This window comes from Phaenicophaeus curvirostris, chromosome 5 (assembly GCF_032191515.1).
Source record: "Phaenicophaeus curvirostris isolate KB17595 chromosome 5, BPBGC_Pcur_1.0, whole genome shotgun sequence".
NCBI classification, from domain to species: domain Eukaryota; kingdom Metazoa; phylum Chordata; class Aves; order Cuculiformes; family Cuculidae; genus Phaenicophaeus; species Phaenicophaeus curvirostris.
In genome coordinates, this window is record NC_091396.1 from 52,064,637 (window position 1) to 52,083,848 (window position 19,212).

At 41.3% G+C, this 19,212-nt stretch overlaps 1 protein-coding gene across 4 annotated transcripts in view; it reads left to right on the forward strand.

The window, feature by feature from the left end:
* Positions 1–2,640: 2,640 nt before the first annotated feature.
* SLC24A4 (solute carrier family 24 member 4) overlaps positions 2,641–19,212 on the forward strand; it is an 88,949-nt gene continuing 72,377 nt past the window's right edge. For 2 of the 4 annotated variants that reach the window (XM_069858725.1, XM_069858726.1), the window contains exons 1-2: positions 2,641–2,776; positions 4,885–4,995. In XM_069858725.1, coding sequence (XP_069714826.1) covers positions 2,659–2,776; positions 4,885–4,995 — 229 coding nt within the window. In that variant the 5' untranslated portion in view covers positions 2,641–2,658. The remainder of the gene's footprint in view (positions 2,777–4,884; positions 4,996–19,212) is intronic. The other 2 variants (XM_069858723.1, XM_069858724.1) reach the window with 1 other exon arrangement.

Genomic DNA, 19,212 nt, shown 5'->3' on the forward strand with positions numbered 1-19,212 from the left:
AAGAGCAAGTAAGAGAATAAACCTCATGAATATAAAAATCACAAGCAATCTCCATCAGCTCTGGGGAGAGACCCAACCATCAGGACAGTCTCTCTGAAGACATGGTCCTGGTCTGTTTTATCAGTGAAGATCATAAACTCGTGGCAAGTGGATACTGAAAAAAACCAACAAATCTCTGCAGTCCTCTCCCAGGTCACCATCCTACTGCTAGATAAAATCTTCATACTGGAAACTACAGTCATGTCAGCACTGCAACTCTTATTAAATACAGAACAAGGGCTTGGCAGATCTATGGTCACATTGCCACTCTGAGTGGAAAGGGAAGCTTTAGTCTGAGAAAAGAGGCAATAAAAAGCCCTGTGAGTAATTACTTCTCAGGTATTATGATAGCTGAAAGGGTATGCAGTGACATCTCCACCACACTAACAACTTCACTGGAGCTTAAAGGTCTTCAACGAATTAAAAACAGTCCACAGTAAATAACAGTTCCGATCTGAAGAGCTTCTGTTGCCTTTACCCAGCTTTCCATGCTTCTGTGTCTAATTAGCCTATAAGTTCTTTCGATCATGGGTGGCTTTCATCATTCTTGATTCAACTGTGAGATTTCCTACAGGGCCATGGAGAGAAATAAAGGGGCATAAACCGTCTTGTAATCTTCCCTACTACCATTTCTGTAGTAGGCAAAAGCTTTTGAGAGTTACTTTTCCTCTCTCAGCAGCTATAAAAGGAATGAAAAAGAGGAGTCTGGGGTGTGTCTTAGTGCCGTTCTTCTAACATGCAGTTGTTCTTCTGCTTTAATGTAAATCAGAAAGCCAAAAGCCTATCAAAGCCAAGGTGCCCCTGGAGCCTGAACAGTTAAGGCATGGAAATTTCTGTAGCTATGTGCACACAAGCAAGGCTAACACAATGGCTTCTCTTCAGTCCTCCAGCTTGAATAATCCCTTTTGCACTGGAGACAACTGGGGAGCCTTCAGGGTGAATCTAGAGCAGTTTCACATGCAGTGTGTCCCAGAGCACCGCCGTGACATAATCCATAAACATAATAAAACCCCCACATTTGAACAAAGATGGGAAAACACAGAGGATTAGTGATATTTTATTTGTGAAGATTTGCTTTTGTGGGCTGGGACGTCTGTACTATAATTATGACACCACTAGAAACAACACTAGATGCAAAGTGTTGCATGCTCTGAATGCAAGAGCAGAGATCCAGAGGAAATCAACTTACACTGCGAACCCAATGCTGTATCGAAGAGGAGATCAGATGAGTTGATCCCATGTTGCCTACAGGATACCCTGAAGGATACGGAGCTGTTGGAACAGGTCCAGAGGAGGCTACAAGGGTGATCCGAGGGCTGAAGCACCTCTTGTACGAGGACAGGCTGAGAGAGTCAGGGTTGTTCAGCCTGGAGAAGACTCCAAGGAGACCTTATAGCGACCTTCAAGCACCTGAAGGGGCTACAAGAAAGCTGGGGAGAGACTATTTACATAGGTCTGTAGTGATAGGACAAGGGACAATGGCTATAAACTGAAGAGGGGCAGATTTAGACTAAACATAAGGATGCTCTCTACATGCTCTCTACAACTACCTGAAAGGAGGTTGTGGAGACGAGGGAGCTGGCCTCTTCTCCCAAGTGACGGGACAGGACAAGAGGGAATGGCCTCAAGCTCTGCCAGGGGAGGTTTAGGCTAGACATTAGGAGAAAATTTTTCACAGAAAGGGTCATTGGGCACTGGAACAGGCTGCCCAGGGAGGTGGTTGATTCACCTTCCCTGGAGGTGTTTAAGGCACGGGTGGACGAGGTGCTGAGGGACATGGTTTAGTGTTTGATAGGAATGGTTGGACTCGATGATCTGGTGGGTCTTTTCCAGCCTGGTGATTCTGTGATTCTCTGAATTTCTTCACTATGAGGGCGGTGAGGCGCTGGCCCAGGTTGCCCAGGGAAGCTGTGGCTGCCCCATCCCCGGACGTGTTCAAGGCCAGGTTGGATGGGGCCCTGGGCAGCCTGATCTAGCGGGGTGTGTCCCGGCCCATGGCTGCGGGGCTGGCACTGGATGGACTTTAAAGTCCCTCCCACCCCAAACCATTCTGTGATTCTACGGCACCCCGACCCCCTGCCCGTGCTGCTGGAGGAGATTCCCAGAACCGCTCTCCTTGCCCGACAGTGACCACTTACCATAAATAACTCACTTCAGTTAAAAACCCCACTGCCGTGGGGCAGAGGGAGCCGAGCAGCCGCTCCGGAACGTCCCCCGCTCCGCCAGCCCCGGGGCGGGGGCGAGGGGGCCGGGCCCGGCGGCGGGAGGGACGGACTTGAAACTTGCCGGGGCGGGCGGGGAGCGGCGCGGACGGCGGGGGAGGCTCCTCCGCGGCTCAGCCCGGCCCCCCCCACCCCGGCACGCGGGGCTCAGAGCGGCGGCTTCCCCCACTCCCCCCCCACCCCCCTTCCCCCTCCCTCTCCCGGCACCCGCGGAGCTCATCCCGGGTTTCCGAGAGCAGCGCTTCTCCCTGCTCCCCTCCCTCCCTCCCGGAGCTCCGCCGCGGGGTCGGTCTCGGCCATGGAGCCGCCCGCGGGCAGCCGCCGGCACTGAGCCCCCCGCCGCCCGACCCACCCGCCGGGGCCAGGCGAGGCGGCGCCGCTCGCTCCGCCGGGGACCATGCTGCTCCTGCTGAGGAAAGTTCGCAAGAGGCGGGAGATGCTGCTGCACCAGCTGGGCTTCATCTGCGCCATCCTCTTCTTCGCCTGGTGCATGTCCAGCCTGCTCTCCAGACTGGGTGAGTGGCGCGTCCCCGCTCGGAGCCGCTCCCGGCGCTGAGTTTGTCCTCGAAATCGTCCCGCTCCTCGGGGAGGGTTCGGTTCGGTTCGGAGCCGCCGGGAGCTGCCGCTGCCGAACCCCCCAGCGCTCCCCTCGCAGCTCCGGGCCGCCCCCGTCTGCTGGGCTGTCAGCCTCCCCCAGCCGCCGCTCCTGCTCTTCATCTTCTGCCCCCTCACCCCCTGCACCGCGTGGATTTGACAGAAAATCCTGTATTTTAGGCAAGGAACGCGGCTAACCTCCTGTTCTAAAGGGAGTCTGTTGTATCCTTTGTGCAGGTGCTGTGCTGGCAAACTGATGCGTTTGTAATTACCCATCTCATGCCCACTGGTTTTGGGTTTGTGTTTTTTTTTTTTCCCTGCCAGCCGGGCAGGTTTGGGCTGTAATCGTGCATCTTCAGGCCAAGCTCCTTCAAACGCTTCGCCTCCCTCGGGTACGAAATCTCAGGTTGCTGGGACAGCACATGGGTCTCTAGGTAGAGCTGCCAACGATCCTTACGCCTTGAGGATTTAAGAACCAAATCCAACTAAACTCAAGTCCTTCCTCCATGCTCTGTATACGAAAATCACATTTTAGTAGAATTACAATGGGCCATCTGCTTAAATTAACGCTAAAGTTAAAATGTGTGCTTTAGGGGACAAAAAAATCTGGTGGAACTTGCTCTTGTGCTCAAATTGTTGCCTGGGCTGGTAATGAAGCATCTGTATAAGAATTCAGTGTCCTAGAACATAACAGCACATTGCTCATCTAAGAACTTTCAACTTGTTTTTAATTGAGATTTTGGTGTACAATGTTTCTTTCTTTATTTAGAACTGTCATGTTTGGTTTTGTTTTGTTTTTTTTTTTTCTTGTCCCAGCAATTATTTTCGTAAATTTACTGCTTTGTGAAAGTGAGTAATTGGAGTATGATTATGTTTACACAGTGTGGGGGTTTTTTATTGCAGGTAACAGTTTTCAAGAACTTTTTTTAGGCTTGCATGGAAAATGTAATGACAAATGAAAGTTTTTAATCTCTTGGGTTATCGGCTAAATCCATCATAACCTAATTTTTCATGGTATGCTGCATCAGATACTTTTTTTTTTCAGCTGGCTAATTTACGGTATATTCTATCCATAAACACTGACCATCTGTTCTCTATGTTTTTTGTAATTGTGGCGTCAGATTATTTTTGCAAATACTCTAGCCAAACCAACTTCAAAGCTAGATTTTCTTTTATTTCCAAGAGTCACAGTAGCACAGCGTAAGCATTACAAGGTGACTATCTGGTCATCTTGTAATAAACTCCTAAGATCAGCCATGGAAGAATTTTTCTTATTATAGTATATTCATATGAAATGGATAAAGTTGCGATGGAAGTGATTTAATTAAGGGGTTCTGTTCTTCCTTTGATTAGTATAATTGCACACCCCGCATGATCACAAGTGCTCCTTCTGTACTCTATTCAGTAAGTTCCATTGAGAATGCGTCTGAAATATGAGTTTAGGCAAAAGGTCAATTGGCTTCTAAAGAATTTTGTTGTTATTAAGATTTGTGGGGGTCCACAGTGCAGTTATTTTCCCTGACAAGTTCTGTAGGGATGCCCAACACTGGAAAGATCATCCTCAAGACTCAGAATATATCAAAATATAAATGGAATATCTCCATATGCATTTTTATTTGTTAAGAAATTAGTAATGTCATATGTGCAAGTGCACATGACTAAATGGAAGTGTGATTGCTGCTCATGTCAGCATAGCTGGCTGGCTTCCATCTATTGGAATTGCTAAATGTTGAGTTTCACAGGTGCAGGCTTCAGCGTTTGCTCACTGCAGAATGTTTTCCTGTTGTGGGTCACAGCCAGGTATTCTGATAGCCAGAATATGCTAATAGCTCTGATACTGCACCTCCATACCTAGTTTCCCCCTTTGTAGCTAGAAGCACGTAGCATACCTACGTTGGGATGTACCTCAGTTGCGCCTTCATTTTGCTGTGTTCACATACTGATGGTCTGTCCATGCTCATCACTGGTTGGGGCGTATAGCCCAGTTAACATGATGTGGGAAAAAATAACCTCTTTCTGTTTAATATAGGCAGAGAATCAACTATTCAAAACAGACGTGTTTTGTCAGAAATATGGAGGAATAGAAAGTTGATGGCATCACCTAATAGGACACATGAAGAAAAGAACTGTACAGAGCCAGGTAAGATGGAAATCTTTGCAATGTCTTATATGCTCTTTAGATGTATTGCATAGTGCAGTTATGATTGAGGGTGAACATAATATTAGGTTGGATGTAACTGTCAAACAAACGAGGACTGATCTGTGTAGGAATAAGGTTGATTGTGCTATGTAATGCCATGACTTTATACTATTAAGGGTAAAAGTTGGTGTTCAGGTATAAGAATTACGAGGCTTGTGCTGACAATTTGATTTCTCTCTAATTTTGATTCATTTGATGGTTGTTCCTGTCTATCTGATGCTATGTATATTGCCCTGGTAATGAAAAATGTACTCTTCTTGAAAGTATGGGTAGCTACACATGCAGTGTTTGGGATACTATCTAAGCATGGTAATTTGTGTTCATTACAGTTATGCATTTGATAATGTTTTGCTGGTTTTAATGATAAACTATGTATTCAGAGTAATAATTTATATTGAGTGGAGGGGGATGATGAGTTAAGTAATATGGAAACCCTGGAATTCATTTTACTTCAGGATATCTATCCTCACCAGGCAGTAATAATTGATTGAGGACAGGGAGAGATGACGCATTTTAATATCAGTGTTAGTCCACGATGCTTTCATCTTCCCATCTGTCTTTCCAGTGTCTTATTTCCTTTCTCTCTCTCCTTGTCTCTATGTGGTTTACAGTGTGTGGGAGACAAGACATTTTGCCAATGGCATTAGCCAAATTAAATTAAAGTTCAGGTGTTTTTTTTTAATGACTCTTTGATCAACTGAGGGATGACAGCAGAGCCTGTGCCATCTTACAAACAGTGACAGCATGAGTTCTGGGATGCTGTCAGCTCCAGGTGCTACAGGAGTTTGGAGCAGTACTTCCAATCCCGCAGTTAGATGTTTCTTGTAACGCTGAGGCACCTGTTGTATAGATGAAGGATCACTGCTGTGCTTATGCACTCCTGAGAGAGGAGTAGAAGAACGTTGTGCAACGTATGCATGTGAAGAAGCTTTAACTGAATCTTCGTGATGTCCAAGAGCTTCTCTGTACTTCTATTAAGAACTTCATGGGATAGTTTGCTGTTGACTGCATCTGTAACTTTATGATGCTGTTGATTTGTCTGTCAAAGTTGTTCACGGACAAGAAAGAAGAAACAAATGATCTTTTAGAAACACATAGTTATTCTTGATGAATGCTCAGAAAATACTATCCCTTTCCACTTATCTTTCATTTTTCTGCATTTATGTGAATGCATCAGTGGGAACATGTCTGAACTCATACTTGGCAGCGTGCTTGAAGCCAAAGCAACAAAGGCCACAAAATTGTAGAAGCTGGACCAGAAAGATGCCTATAAAATCCTCTTGATGAGGATTTCCACTTAGTATGATGGAGAACTTTTTTACAACAATATGATAAAACTGCCAAGGGAGAACATATGCTTATGTGTAAATTGGAATACCAGGAGCAGTGCTGACTTCTCCAAATGTTAGAACAAGTAGGTCAGGTTCCTCCATTCCTCTAAAATTGTAAGGTTAGTTTAAGAACAATTGAAATAAATAAATGCACCCAGATAATTTTGATGCGCTTTCTGAAATTCAAGTAATCTAGATGGACTTTTCTCTACAACCACGAGAACTGGACAGAAGAGAGATCAAACTGTGCTTCAGGATGATGAGGTTTTAAGAAATGCATCATGAGACTTGCAATTAAATTAATGATTTGTGGTTACAGTGCTGGAATTAACCTTAAAAATTTTTTTTTTTTTCAGAATTACAGATCAAATATGTCACAGGATTGCTATTAAAGCATTTTTTAGTTGCTTCCTGTTACTCTGTGGTTATGTACAGCTTATCTTTGGGTATCTTCTGCAGCTGTAGGGAGGATTTAGACTCTGCAAGAGTGGCTAGATGTAAGATAGCTTCAAATAAAGGGAGCACTTGAAAATACCTGTAATTGATTGTTGAACAGTCATGGATCTGTAAAGACCCAGGACGGTTATTTCTCAGTATTTCTGTAGATCTGTTTTGTTGGAGGGCTTGCTTGCCTTCTTTTTTTTTTTCCCCTCTTCTTTTTTTTTTTCCCCTCCATTCTCTTTTGGTAGCCAGAGAAGATTTGCTCTGTAATGAGAGAAGCAATGGCCTAAACCCTATCTATTATAAAAGCAAGTAGCATAGCTCTTTTCCATTGTGTAACTCCATGCCTACATCTGGAGAAAGCAGTCCCAGGAAAGTTCAAGAGGCTTGATCAAGACTGCATAGAAAATGGGTGGGAAAGTGTGGGTTTTCACTGTGGAAATGGAGGCTTTCAGTCATTTGCTTATCCCAATGTAATGAAAATCTCAGGAATGCACCATCAGATACTTTAAATGACTGGACTTTGTTTCTGGTAATTTATTTTAATCTAGAGAACAGATAGTTAATATGTATTTGTGCTGTGTGAATACAGTGCTTTGTGTAGGCTCCTTTATGAGAAGTACTTATTCTCACCTATGTCATTTCTTTATCTGCCTTAAGCACTGCAGGCCCTACAAATGTGTGGGTGTGTATATGGTACATAGCAGTTTTCTTGCGTTATGTGTGTGTTTCACCATGTGTATTTAGAATACAAGAACTTTGTAATATCTTGGGAAATGCAGACTCCGTCTGAGAGCATGTTAATCCTTTGTATCATTGCAGTGGTATTGCTGTGTTCCCTCTTTACTAGCTTCCCACAGAAGCCTGCAGCTTTACTTCCCTTTTCCCAAAGTCTTTCAACAAAGTTAATTTATTTACTGCTCCACCCCATTTTCTTACTTATATGCAAATAAAAAAAAAGTCCCCAGTTGTCAGAAGTGGCAGCTGTAGAAGTTTGTAAGACCATGAGATCCTTGCAGTCCATGGCAGTGGTAAGAAAGGCTCACCCTAGGTAATGTGTCTTGGGAGAAAAAACTCCATTAGCTTCTAGAAGTAGTTACAAGCTTGTGGAAGGTGTTATCTGCTGGAAGCCCATGTAGTCTATGTTGTCTGAAGTTACTTCAGTAAATGAGACAGATCATTTTGTATTGTGTTCTTCTGGAAGCATTATTAATGCTTCTGGGTCCGTTGTACCAGAATAAAAAAAACTTTGATGTCTTGGCAGTGTTGCTTTACAAAAGAACTCTGAGGCTGTGGCAAAGAAAAGGAAAATACCGTGTGTATATGTGTGTGCATGTGTGTATATACAACTAGAGGAGAAAAGTTTTTTCCAAGATTTGAAGGCTAAAGGGACTGATATGCATAAATATCAAGAGGTGTGATGCATTTTATAATAGTATATGTTCTGCAGTGGTAAGGAGTTACTGAAACTGGTTATCCCATAGCAGCAGCAAAGGAACTGTACGTCAGCTGCTGGAAGGAAGTGTTTGTGAGCACCAAGCCAGCCTCAGTTCTAGTCTGGACTAAGACCAAATCCTCAGCAAAGTTAATGTCTTGTGTAGCATTTTTCCATTAAAGATTCTCCTTGGCTTTAAACTTCCCATTTGTTGGAAGCTCCTCTGCCGTGAAAAGATGCAAGTCTTAAATTGTCTTGAAGCCAGACTAGAGGGCTTACAGATTGTATGTAGAAGGCTTTGGACTTAAAAGGTTTCATGAGAGCCTGGCACTTTTGAATTATGGATCTTCTGCTTACTTCATATTGGGTAACTCTTTGGATGGCTGCTGTGGGTATCCCTCTGAGGAAAACCAAACTGCCTTTTCTTTATGGCTCTGAAAACCTTACATGGGTAAACTTCTGTGGGAGGAGATGTTGATCCTAACCCTCACTTAAAGCAGATCGATCAGAAAGGGAGAGTAGTTGTCTCTAGCATCTTACAGATCTTGTTAGTTTGCAACCAATTTTTTTTTGTCTTATCCAGGCTCTCACTTCCATCTGCCGTCAGCTATCTAGCTTGCAGTGCCATCTGCCTAGCAAGTCTGATTTATAGCTTTTCTGCTCCAATGGCTCACCTCTTGGTTCAAAATGTTCCTATGACTCCGTGTCCTCCAGAACTCGAGTAACATTGCCAGAGCGATTATAAGTTGGGGTGACGGGATGGTGCAGTGTTTCTAGCCACATGACTCCACTGGGTCATGTTAGGCTGTTAAAGCAATTGATTTGGACTCCTTTTGCTATGAACGTTTTCCTGAATACAGTACAGAGAACGTTTAAACTGCTTGCTGTGAATTAGAAATGTGTTGGAATGTATTTCCATTAGTCTTCTGACACTAGTCAGTGAGCTGCTTGAAATTGAAAGAGTCAGTGGGGTTTTCTGTCCAGCGATTTGTTAACCATGGACAGTTCACGAGCTGCACTGGTTTTAAATAACTTAGGATTTGATTTGAGTGCGCCCCTCCCGTTGTTATCAGTGGGTAAAGATGAATTATGGGTTGGGGGAAGGGCAGGGGTTAGCATTTCTTTCTGAACCATGCTGCCTTTTTACTTTAGAGTTAAAAGGCATATTGTAGCAATACTTTCTGTTCTTGCCATGAGAGAGAGTCAGTCCTACAGTGAAATAAAGTGTGTTTCTCAGCAGCATGTGTGTAACAGAGTTCTGAGTCAGGATCGCAAGTCATTAAATCTGTTTATATTTTACACTGTTAGTTAACCATGGAGACACATGTAGAATGCAATGCATTGTAGAGTAACGACAGCAGTCTTAGGCATTTTTGTTAACATGCCATAGAGAGTACAAGAGCCTGTTAATTTTTCAGCGAAAATCAATGATGTTTTCGCTGACTAGAGGAGGCAGGACTGACTCTTCAAAGTAATTTTCCAAAAGGATAGAAAAAGCTGTTTCTTGTACATTTGTAGTGAAGAGGCTATAGGAAGAACATCAACTTCCATCAGTTTTATTTAACAAATGCAGTGCTTAATTAAAAGCATAATTCTCAATATCCTGGATTGATGCATCCCTTTTCTTTTTTTCTTAATCCTTATTGACACCTTAATATCATAAACTTTGTGTAATAAATGCTGTTCTAAGCATTATTTTGTTCTTGGTAGAATATGTCACTTTGTGCTTACGTAAATTCTCTTTAAACAATCTGATAGTATGTATTTCCTATAAACAATGTCATATGCTGGTGGAGTTCTATTTGTTTTGGGTTGGTTTTGGGTTGTTTCCCGCCCCCTCCATGCACTAAAGATGTCTCTGGACTCACTCTTGTTCCTGCAGATGCTGAGCAGTAAACTTTATTGGTTGTAATCTCATTTGGATGGTTTTTGTTTCCAGGGGGAGATAGATGTGTGATAATTTAAAACCACTCTAAGTGGACTAGTTGAGGGCAAATAACAAACATTCAATGGCAAGTGTTTCTTGTGTTGCTCCCAAGGTCTCCTAATTGGAAGTCACAGCTAGATTTAGGCTGAACTTCTGACACTATTCCTGGTTAATTGATACAAGTTTTTAAAGGGTTGGCAGGTAGATGTTGTTGAAGTTAATTGGGATAAATGCTGTGTTTATTTTCTTTATAAACCAGTTTAGGAAATGTGCCTTGTTTTAAAGCTAGAATTTAAAAAATAACTAGCTTCTCTCTGAGCTGTTCATTTTCTAGCGGTGCGTTAATGCTGGCATCCGAAATAGGAGAAAGAAATAAGACAAACATCTCTCTGTGCTTTGGCTCAACCTGCCAGTGGCATCCCCTGGAGGGCAGAGAAGGGAAAATGAACTCCAGGGTAATTTATGCATTTCCCCAGGTCTAGATGCCAAGTTTGCAGGAAGTAGTTTAACACAGTAAGTGTCTGACTAAAATGCCATTTAGGGAAGTAGTAAACAAAGGCAAATGAAACAAAAAAGAAATACTATTTAACATATTACTGTATGTTCTTAAGCCTAAAATGAAAATGTTACTTGAGGTAATCTTTATTTCCTGTGACTCCGATTTACTTAGAGTTGATTTTGATTCAGTTGAAGCACATTGTGCATATGATTCTTAAAAGCTAAGTCTTTACTCTGAAACCAAGAAGGAGGTTTGACATAAAAATCAGAATTTCTAAAACGTAGCAACTTCAGAACCAAATTTAACATCTATTGACACAGGCCCTTACTCTCTTTGACTAGAACAAGAAATCCAGGTTGAATGCTCTAGAGTGCTAGACTAAGATCTGAAGTTTCCCATATTAACCCAGCACTAATATTTAGATGTCTGCCTGTATTTCAGACCACATTATCTCAGAGGTTAATATAGTAATAGCGTAACATCTCTTTTTCTGTGACTGCAACAACCAAGGCAGGCAGCAGCTGTGTAAATTAGTTACCTGAGATCAAACAAGAAGTATGTGGTAGAACAGAGAGTCAAATACAGAGGTCTCCTGCAAAGATGATGTTTGAAAAGAAATTTGGACTAAGATGACCTCCTGAGGTTCCATCCAACCTGAGTTTTCCATTGATCTGGTATGGAAACAATATTGATTCCATTTCACTCAGGGCATATTTGAAATCCTGAACTGAGTATTTCAAAATCAAGGGTAATGAGGCTTGGGTGTGCAGATCTCCATAGTATCATTGCCTGTCTTACCCTTTATGTGGGATAACATGCATGTATGTAGGTCTGTTCTTCACTAGTATGACCATGCAGATAGACCTTTTTGTGTGGAAATCTGCTCAATTTTCTAATCAAAGTTGTGCTGTTAGTATAAAAACTGTGTTTAAATTTATCCTCATCCATGACAATTTCATTTTTGCTTCTTGCTTTTTGCCTTCTTGTCTATGGTATGTCACTAAGTACTGTGTCATGTTCATCTGATAAGAATTGTTACTGCACCACACTTTAATGTTGTAGGAAGTGGGTTGAAAAAGCGTTGCGAATCAGTCTAAGCATTGATCTATATTCTTGGGTTTGGCCTGGGACAGAGTCTTTATAAGGTACTGGATTGCTTGATAGGTGTTAAAACTCTGCATTCATTACTTTGTCTCCAGGCTCTGTGTCTCATCAGTCCATAACTTGAACCACTGGTGTGGAGGATTTAGGCAAAACTGGAGAAGCACAGAACTGGGCTGCAGAAGCTGCAAGAGGGATGGAGAATCCTGGGGTTTGGAATTGGGTGGTGGGAAGACTAAGATTATCTAGTCATGGAGCCTGGAGTTGGAGGATAGGTGAAAAGGACACTAAGATGGGAGTGGAGGGAGGCTGCATTTGAAAAATGAACCATGGGAGAATCCTGGAAATAGCAGGGCAGGGAGGCAGACCTTGGGAATTAGTAAGCAGAGAAGGTGATAAGAGGTGTGAAAATCAAAATACAGTGAGAGGTTTGGTTTTGGTTAGGCAGGGAATACAGAATGAAGACCAAAAGCAGCCTATAAGAAGGACGTTAGTTACAGGAGGGCTACCTTTTAGTCTTGACGCATAAAACTGGAAGTATTGAAATCCATTTTTTTATTTATTTTTCAGGGTTTTTTTTTTTGGTCAGGTTGTTTTTAGTAATGATTGGATATTAATGAAGAACATTTTCAGAGTTTGTACTAATGACGCCATCTAGATAGAAAGCAAATTAGAAAGCTTCACCAAAATCGGACTCTCCTGAGGCTCAGCTCTGTTTCTCTGAACTTAAGTGTTTTGTTTTGGGGATCCAAATGACTGATTTAAAAATACACTTGGGTGCAGTGTGCAATTTTATTACAATAAATTAATTTTAAACTTTGATCTGTTAATATTTCTAATAGAAACCCTTGTAATTGAATTATTTTTCAGGGGTTATAAAATTCTGTTATGCATATCTACTGCTATATTCATTAATGCCACTGACTTTTTGCAGAATAGGTGTGATTATGCATCTAGCAGTTTGAAAATATTCCATGAGCCTTCTGACAATTAAACTGGCATCATTCCTGTTCCCCAGGAAGGCAAGACCTCCAGGCAATAAAGAATGCTGGTTTCCTTTATTCTTTAAAGTTGACAGACATTAAAGACATTATATTAGAAAATGCAGTGGCCTTAGAAACTGAGTCAAATTCACTCCTGCTGGGGCTCTACTGATAAGTTGAAGTAGAGCAGAGCAGTCACTTCAGATAGAATGCAGGCTACATGTGTATGTCCTCATTCAATTGTTTCCTTTTCTGCAACATTAAATTAACTGTTTAATGTTAATGACGAGCGCTGCGTTAATGATCTTGGGAGCGACATTCTCTACGTGTAGCAGAGAACAGTGGCCTGTGTGCCTTCCTGCAAGACAGATGACAATTTAGAGTCTGCCTGTACAGTTTCCATACATACTTGCTTAATTGGACTATTCTTGGAGATTACCAAAACCTGATAAATTATTTTTCCCCTGTATGTGATGCACTCACTTTTTCAGTGGGTTGATGGTACCATGACTGGATGAAATGGGGAAAATAGACTTTTTTTTTTTTATTTTACTATGAATCAGCATTTGGTTTGAATTTTCTGAGCTCCTAGTCCAAAACATAGACTCTGGAAGAGAGGCATTTGTTCTTTAGGACTTCTGGGAGCATATCCGCACTTGTGCACACTGCCTTAATTCCACTCTATTGTTACATCCGTGACAGGTTATAGCACCTAAGGTTCTGCTCTACAGATTCGTTGCTGGATGGCAAGATGCTGTTTCTGGTTTAGTTCTTTGGTGAGAATCTTCTCTCTCTAAATACCTTTCATGCCTTTGTAAAGGTTGTGTTCATTGCCTTATTATGTCACACTACTTTAAATCCCTCTACAGCATCTTTGGCTACTGTTGCCTAATATTGTAAGGCTTTTTCTTACCTTCTTAAGCCTTTCACAAGCCTTTCCCTTCCCTGTTGCTGCTAGCTTTTGTCTGCTTCCTTTATCTGCAGTGAAACTTCGAGATGAGTTTCCAATGTCCATTTATCTTTTCTTGGTTTTTGTACAGCCCCTTGCAGATTAGTATGTGAAAGAAACAATATGGAATAGTGTAATTCTCCCCTTTTTTTTGTCTCTTGCTTCAAGAGCTGTGAGTATCATCATGCTCTTAGGAGATCGGTCAGCCAGGATTGGCAATACAGAGCAGTTGTCAAAGCTGGTGTGTTAGTTCTGTTTCAGTCATGCACCGAAGCTTTGCTAGTTGAGCACAAGTCTTATGAGGACCTGAGGAAAATAGGATTGTTTAGCCTGGAGAGAGAAAAAAAGGCTGAGGGGAGACCTTATCGCTCTTTACAACTACCTGTAAGGAGGTTGTAGTGAGGCGAGTGTTGATGTCTTCTCCCAGGTAACTAGCTATAGGATGAGAGGAGGTGGCCTCATATTGCCTCAGTGGAGGCTTAGATTGGATATTAGGAAAAATTCCTTTACTGAAAGAGTGTTGAAGCGTTGAAACAGAGAAATGATGGAGTCACCACCCCTGGACATGTTTAAAAAAAAAAAAGTGTAGTTGTGGCACCTCAGGACATGGTTTAGTAGGCATGGTGGTGTTGGGCTGAGATTGGATGTGATGATCTTGGGGGTCTTTTCCAATGTTAATGATTCCAAGAAGGAAGAGGGAGAAAAGAGTGATAGAGCTATAGTATTGTCTCTCTTTCTTGTGAGATGCAGTGTCAGTCCCTAAGAGGGCCTAATGGAAATGCATAAGGGTAAGGAAAAAAGGTGACAGGAAAAGGCAAAGTGACTTGCCCAAAGTCTGAAGTCTGCTGAGAGCGTCAGTATCTGAGCTGTGGTTCCCCCCACCCCCACCCCCATCATAAATTGTAGCCATACTAAGTTTATTGTGCCTGGACCTGTTGCTGCTAGCACCATTATCGCAGTACTTTCCTTCCTGATCAGCTTATAATAACTTGACTCTTTTATTGTGCTTTTTTCATGAAAATGTAACTTTTGACAATACAGATGTTTTTTACTCCAATGTCTTTTAAAAAACTTAACATGGGGCACAAAGATTAGTCGCTTGTAAGGATATGCCTGGAACTGCTTCAGTATACTGAATGTTTTTGTTTTACAGTGATGCCTAAAGGTTGTCAAGTATACAGCTTGCACCTAGGAAATTGTTACCACTTCTTATCCAGTTATACCTCATAGCTGAATGCTGCATTACAGAGCAAATATAATTTCTCCTTCTCCCCCACTTAGAGGGAGAAGAATCAATGGAAGAACCTTGGAATGTATAGATCTTTTCCTCCCACAAGGTGGTGAGGAAATGCCTGACTGGCCCATCTGTGGGCCAACTACTATCCACAGAGAGTGGAGATGAGCAATTATGACTGGGGAAGTTGCAAGACTCTGGTGCGTTGATGGTTCTATTATAGGGGAACATTTTTTTTGGGACCAGTCTGGGAGAGCGACTGTATAAAATACCTTTATAAAATGCTCCTTTTCTTTAGCAGGGATGAATTGAGCACCTCGTTTTGCTTGCAAGCTGAAAAGGAAAGAAAGTTCATCAGTATTTCTCACGTGTGAGCAAACTTGTGCTAATGCCAGACTCAAAAGTTTTTCCATATTGGGGATATTTTTATTTGACTAGGAGATTGGGGTGTCACAAAGTGGGCTTTGTCCAGGCTGCAACTGACTTTTCAGTGTGGAACAAGTACTTCAGATTTGAAGCTAATCAATTGTGGTTTTAATTCTGTATGGGTTTACTATAGTTATTTGGTTGTTCAGGGTTTATTAGTGACAGCACCTGATGGGGGAGTTCTTACTTGGAAAGACTATCTGGGATCATCTCCAGAAGTGCTTTAATCTCTGGATATTCAGGGCAACTAAGTTTAGTAAGTACTACTTAGGTAATTAAAGGTTGGAGCTAGACTGCTTTCTGTACAAGACAACAGACTAGCAAAGGGAAATTAGTCATCTTGATTCAATGCTGTCTTCTCTGTAGCACAGAGTGTACTCTCTCCCAACTCGGAGCTTGATTTTTCTAACATATTATGGGTTTTGACAGCAGAAATAATATTACTCTTCATATAGTCTCGGATGTGGCAAAACCAGCAGAAATTGAGTATGTTAAAAGAGGTGTTTATAACTTTATGAAACAACCACGATACTCGTTTTGTACTCTGGACTCAAATTTGCTTTAAAGAAATACATGCAGATGGGCAAAAGACAAAGTCTGCTAAAAAAATCTACTTGTGAAATTCTCTGTACTTAGGAACTTTCACCAGCTTGTGCCCATAGATGTAAGTACAAGACCAATTTGCCCATGTTAGAGAGACGTAACATTGGAAAAAGGAGGGTTGCAATAACCATAAAAACACTACAGGGTCTTAAAGTACTGGGTTTCTGTAAGCTCAGTGGCTTTTGAAACTGATCAGATTTGGTGGAATGCATGAAAAGATTTATAGAACCTTTCGGTTTTGCTGGACACTTTCAAAATTCGAGGTTTCCTTCCACATTCAGCCCTTGAAGGGTTGAATGCTCTATAAATTTCACTAGCATTACTATTCTAATGGGATGAGTTTGCAGATGGGATGGGAGTAGTTATGCATGTACAAATGCTTCTTAATGAATAAAATTGTCATTTTGACAACTGAAATTCTTCCCTTCCATCCAGTAATTGATTCAAAATATTCTAATCCTACCATGTTGCTGTCTCCAGACTGGACTGTTTGGATTTGAGCACTGCTGTGCACCTCTGAGGAGATGAGATTGCACCACTGTCAGATACATTTTGACAGGGGTGCGTCAGATAATTTGTTGAAGAGAGGAGGACCTCCTGTATCTAAGCGTAGGGTAGAAAATGGCAATGTTGGACAACGTTGGCTGTGTGCCTGTCTGTGCTAAGGCACTTAGCCCTCTGACATCTTGTGGTGTTCAGGCTGTAGCAGGGGGTGATATCTCATGGTTCCGGAGTGCGTACAGATAGGACTCCAAACTGACATCTTGATCGTTATTATGATAAACAGGTTACAGTCTGTTTTTTATAGAAAACTAAGTTCAGTCACAGTAGTACTAAGTCAAAAGAGCTTTTTGTTTATCGTGTTTGGAGTTGTTACAACAAAATCTTGCTTCTTTATTTATAAGTTACAAATACGTTCATCTTTTGTTTTAATGACTGTTTTAATGTAGTAGCTGAAGCTTGTGTTCAGTAGTTCTGTGCCTCTATATGAAATGTACAGGGCTGCATAATAATCTTATACACCGATCTGTAGTGCAAGAAACCAAGATGCAGTGTTTCAGTGTGGCATGGGGACCAGGAAATCCTCATTTCTAGCTGTGGCTGCAGCAGTCACTGCTCCTTCTGCTTTTTCCCTGTATTCCTTTGCTCCACAATTTCTACACTTTCTCCCTCCCTCCCCCACCCACCTGGAGCAAAAAATTAATTGAACACTACTGGGGGAACCTAGATCCCTTTATCCCTTCTACAAATATTATCTAGTTAGATTGGGCTCTGAATATGAAAAGCATCTTTATAATACTAAGCCTTGGGTGGATGAGGTACTGAGGGGCATGGTTTAGAGATTGGTGGGAATGGTTGGACTCGATGATCCAGTGGGTCTCTTCCAACCTGGTGATTCTATGATTCTTGTGCTCCATAAAGAATAAAGATGATCCTGGCTTTCCCAGTGGTAGATTTGTACCTACTTAGGTGCCACAGTATAAACTCTGATTTAGAGTGAGTGTAAATGTGATGTGGCTTGGCAATGAGGCACCTGTTTCTTATGTTACTCAGTTCATTGCTCTGATTTTAATTTTTTTTCCTCTGCAAAAATACCTTTCTTCCTGTGAAATTTATCTTTAATGCTGGAAAAACAAATTGATTGCTTCTTTTAAACCAGTGTATCAGGTTAGGCATTTACAAGAGTAAAAATTCAAAGTTAGACAGTCATTATGTTCCAAACAAATACATTTATATTCCCATAGTAAATATATTTTTGTATTAAGGAAACAACAGTAATTCTTTTGCAAGAGTAATTACTAAAAATGATCTTCCTCTTCCTTATGTGAATGTGACATACCTACCCTTCAGTGACCATTTTAGTTGCATGGTGACTTTATACACCTAATCTTGGAGAGGCAACTTGGATCGTGTTATTTAACAGCCATGGATAAAAGTCTCTTGCAATTATGAGATTAACCAGAGTTACACTGTGTTTTGGTTCTTCCTGAAGTCTGATGTGTGAATGCGTGCATGCTTTATCTGGTCCTGGTTTTGACTTTTAATTTTCTCTCTTTTTATTTTTTTTGCTTTAGAGAAAAATTCTGTTAGCTGAAAGACTTGAAAGAATTTAAAAAGCTTAAATTCCATGGCTCTTCCTTCAGATGCTGCTGTGAGAGCCAGGCAGCTTTACTACTGCAAGATAACCAAACCGAGAATGGAAATTAGACTTCATGTGCTGTTGAGCTGGATGGTCTGTGTTTTATGAGAACTCAGTTCAGATCACTTGATTTTCTTTGAAACAAACTTGGGAAAGGATTGTGCTTTTTCTCCCTTTTGGTAACACGTTCAGTCTCCAATATATGAAGACAGAAACACATGATTAAGGTTGTGAGAAAAATCGTAGTGGTTTTAGGTATTCATTGATAATAAAAGTCTCTAAAATTCTTTTTTCTGTTTCTTCCCCTGACCCTGGTTTACCAGAAGTTAATGCCAACTGTAAAATAGCTCTGGCATTTTAAAGTATGATGCATCATTGTATTTATTTGTTCTTAATTAAAACGTTTACTTTTCTGATGTAGAGTAATGCTATGAGGGAAAATATCTCTTAATTCAGATGCTTGAAAATAGGACCAGATTGGCTTTCATAAATCAGCACAGGTCATATTTCTCAATGTTGTGTAACAGCTACTGATGTGTTGCTAGAATTTAAACTTCAGAAAAATCTGATTAGTGTAAACCTCCCACACAGTGTTGAGGACAGGCTGGAGTGACATCTCGGCTAAAGTGAAGTGACCCATACAAACATGGTTGCCTTTCGGTATTACAGAAATTGTCCTATCTCTCAAAGTTAGTTTAAATGTGTAGGTAGATTTAGAGGTTTGTATTTATTTACTTTTGGTGGTTGAATTAATTTTTCATTTAATTGACTTTTTTTTTAAAAAAAAAAATCCAATTTTGGAAATGGAGACTACAGTTTGGAGTTTTGAAGTTGAGGTACTAGCATGCAAACAGCAGTCCCTGGAGGAGACAGTTTCTGTCTCAGGACAAAGCTGTCTAGAACTGAAGTTTGTTATGATACCTGATACTAAAGTGTATTCACTTAAGTGTGAAGGACACATTTTTAAGTATACTTACAGTGGATCTAATTCATTATTTCACCTGGCTCACTTGGGCAATTATTCTTTTAAACTTTAAAAATAAACGTGTAATTAGCCTGAAGTTGATTCTTTCACAGACTGAGACGTT